Raw genomic sequence first — 3824 nt, 5'->3', positions numbered from 1 at the left:
AATTATTTTGTAAGCATTCATCAATATGTTGATGAATAAAGCAACATGCCGTTGCTTGTTCTTTTTCAGAACAAGTGTTGTTTTCATTTATGGCTTCAAGAATGCCCATTGATTTAAGATGCATTTTTACTTTTATAACCCATGGCATGTAGTTGTTTCCAGTTGATTCTAAAGGAGTAAATTTAAGCTTTTCCAGATTCGACATTTTCTATTAAAACAAACAACATGATAAATTATAGTCACTTTATATTCATAAGTATATAAACATTAAACATAAATTTAATATAACATAAATGATAAGTAGGTGACAGTGTCGACCATATGTAAGCAATCATTAATAAATGTTATATAACATAAATATAAATATTAGTAAACATAAATGATAATTAGGCGACAGTGTCGGCCATATAAATGTTAGATAATAGAAATATAAATGTTAGTAACATAAATGATAATTAGGCGACAGTGTCGGCCATATAAATGTTAGATAATTGAAATATAAATGTTAGTAACATAAATGATAATTAGACGACAGTGTCGGCCATATAAATGTTAGATAATTGAAATACAAATGTTAGTAACATAAATGATAATTAGACGACAGTGTCGACCATATATTATTCAGGTGGTATAACCGACCATATATCATTTAGGTGGCAGAGCCAACTATAATTAGTATTAAGATTATCGTGCTGATAACGTGTTATAATTCAGTAGGCTTATAACTACCTTTAGTGGTTTGATTCTTGATGTTATAATTCAGTAGGCTTATAACTACCTTTAGTGATTTGATTCTTGATTAAGAATACTAATAATGAAGTGTAAGAACAAAGATGATAATGGAGAGAAAGAAAGAAACACTTTGTAAGTGTGAGAAATGGTGCAAGTTTAATGCTTGCATTCATGGCTATTTATAGCAAAAATATCACAAGTTTAGGTAATACAATAATATTACTTTTGTGTATCAATAATTGACTATCCATTTATATATATATATATATATATATATATATATATATATATATATATATATATATATATATATATATATATATATATATATATATATATATATATATATATATATATATATATATATATATATATATATATATATATTATAACAGTACTAGTTTACTCCGATTACTAACAAATTAAAACTCTGTTACGTAAGTAGTGCGTCATGTGTTCCCGGGCCTGAATTCATGTGTTCCCGGGCCTGAATTCAAAACTGGAAAGACCAAAACAAACAAAACCCTAATATATTCTCTTCTTCATTCCTGGCGCACGATTTCTTACTTATCCATCCATCCATCCATCGATTCATTCAGTTATTTTTATTTTAATATTAATATTAATTAATTAAAAAAAGTATTAAACAAAGTAATCTACACCCACAGAAATCAATAAAATCTAAACCTTTCATCTTCAATCTTGTTTCTTATATCAATACCTCAATCTCAATACTATCTCCTTTCTTTATTTATGGCAAAAACTAAATCACACAACACTCATCATCAAAATCTTCAAACCAACACCATGGATGCTACTGATGAGAAGCTTGATACCTTAAAGTCACTCAACGCAATGTTACTCAAAGAAACCGTTGAACTCCGCCAACAGGTTGACTCATTACTCAACTCAAACAGCCTTTTGGAATCCGAGCTGAATCGGTACGCTACACAAAACGCTTCATTACAATCTCAAATTACTACTTTAACCGAAACAGCTGCTACTTTGGATATTGAGACACGATTGCTTTCTATATTTGCTGCTGATGTCGATAAACAGAGAATTGTTGAGACAGATGAAATTAGGGCACAATTGAATGCCAGAATTCGGGAGGTTGATGAAGTGCTAATGAAATTGACAGAATTGGAGAAGGATAAGGCTAGGGTTTCCGAACAGGTTATTGAGTTGAAAGAGAAATGTGATAGATTAGTGAAAGAGAATGTGGTTAACGAGAAGCGAATTGAATCGATTCTAACCGAAAAAGAATCGGTTCAGATGAATTTAGTAAAGTCCAATGGGCTTGTTGATGATTTGAATAACAACATTCAACAACTGATTCAACAGAAGAAGGTAATTGAAGATGAGAAAAATACGTTAGATAGAAAGAATAATGAGTTGCAAGTTTCATTGAGTGGACTTGAGAAGTCGGTTGAGAGTATGAGACTGAAAGAGGAAGCGTTGGTTGACAAGTTTGCCAACTTGGAGAAGAAATACAATACCAGTTTGAGACATGAAGTAGAAATGCAAACTGAAATTGATGGGTTGGTTGAATTAAACAAGCAAGTAGACGGACGAATCAAGAGTCTGGAAAAGGAAAAAAGTTTGGTTGTTAAAGATTTGGAGGACGCTGTGATGGAATTAGAGAAGAAGAAGGCTGAAATCAACAAGATTGAATTAGAGAAAAATGAAATTGAGAATGATAAGTTACAAAGGGATAGTGAGATTATTAGGATGAATGAGCACTTGAACCTTTCTAAAGACAAGGTTTCATTGTTGGAAGAGTCTAGTGTGACTCAAATTGAGAAAGTTAAGGTGTTAGAGGATGAAATTTTTTCGTACAAAGCTTCGTTTGATCAAGTTACGATTGAAAAAAATGAAGCGCTTGAGATTCTTAAAAAGGAAAAGACTATATCTTCGGGTTTTAAAGAAAAGATTACAGGAATGGAGAAGGAAGTAGAAGAATTGTACCGGGAGTTGTCAAAGATGAGAACGGAGAATGTGAATCGTTTAGGTGAAAAGAAAGAGTTAGAAGATCGTTGTGCAGGGTTGGTGAAAGAAGTAGCTTCTTTGGAAACAAAACTTGTTGAAACCCAAGTAGAATCTGATGATACGAAAGGTAAACTAGGAGTATCTGAAGCTAATTTAAAAAGGGTGTTGACTATTTTGAAGAGAACACTGTTGGTTTTTGAAGAAAGCAGTGATCTTGATCAAAAAAATGGTGTGGAAGAAGGAATAAAAGAGCATGTAACAGAAATTGAAGCGATTAAGAGAGCGTTTAAGGAAAAAGATAGTAGAGTAGAAGAAATGAAGAGGCAACTTGAGTTGGTTAAAGATTCCGTCGATGAAGTGCGTAAAGAGAAGAGCTTTTGGACGATGGTATCATCTGCAACAACGCTTCTTGCCGCTGTTGCTTCTCTGGCCTATGTTGCACGAGCGCGTTGATTTAATCCAAAGTTTTGAAGTTGATTTTGCTGATAATTTTGATTATGTAACATGCTTAAGAAAAATTTACTACTTTTTCACTGAAATACTTCTTTTTTGTTGCATGATGATAACTTCTTTTGGGTTATATTAAGTATCATGATCTGCTGTTAAATTAAATGGCTGTCTACCTTTAAATTTTCATGATTAGTAAATTTTGATGGTTCCTTCTGGTGTTGAATGGATTGGTGTATATGTAAAAAGAGTTCATCAACCAAGATATCGAATATGCTGTGTATACGAATAGTAGTTGGTCAAGATAGAGATGTCAATATGGGTTAGCTAACGTGTCAAAACAGATACAGGTCAAAGCTGTTTGTTAATTTGTTTCTTGAGTTGATCTAACGAACCTTTTTTTTTTTGGTTCAGAATTTTTTCAAGTAAAACCCCAAGTACTCCATTTGATTGTTTCTGATTTGGTAATTGTGGTTGATTAAGTATGTAATCTGGTTTATGGTTGTGTGATCCGTTACGAATAATAATGACTGACGTATTCGTTAGGATGTAAATAGGTATCTGATTGTATAATAGAGGTTTAGCACATGTAGATTACAATGACACTAAAGGCTCTCCCCTTTTCTCTCTAAATTACATAGTGCTTTTTTGTAATG

The 3824-nt window shown here is 32.0% G+C and overlaps 1 protein-coding gene across 1 annotated transcript; it reads left to right on the top strand.

The window, feature by feature from the left end:
- Positions 1-1329: 1329 nt before the first annotated feature.
- Positions 1330-3437, top strand: LOC139866534 (uncharacterized). Its single transcript, XM_071854788.1, has one exon. It carries the CDS (start codon positions 1486-1488, stop codon positions 3172-3174), a length of 1689 nt encoding a protein of 562 aa, XP_071710889.1. The 5' UTR covers positions 1330-1485; the 3' UTR covers positions 3175-3437.
- The last annotated feature ends 387 nt before the right edge of the window (positions 3438-3824 follow it).

The sequence above is a fragment of the Rutidosis leptorrhynchoides genome, chromosome 9 (assembly GCF_046630445.1).
Source record: "Rutidosis leptorrhynchoides isolate AG116_Rl617_1_P2 chromosome 9, CSIRO_AGI_Rlap_v1, whole genome shotgun sequence".
Classification (NCBI taxonomy): Eukaryota; Viridiplantae; Streptophyta; class Magnoliopsida; order Asterales; family Asteraceae; genus Rutidosis; species Rutidosis leptorrhynchoides.
The sequence above is the reverse complement of the archived record's forward strand: the minus strand, read 5'-3'. Positions and strand labels throughout refer to the sequence as shown.

Excerpts from the sequence above, each read along its gene's own strand:
- LOC139866534 (XM_071854788.1), top strand. The coding sequence starts at position 1,486 with ATGGCAAAAACTAAATCACACAACACTCATCATCAAAATCTTCAAACC.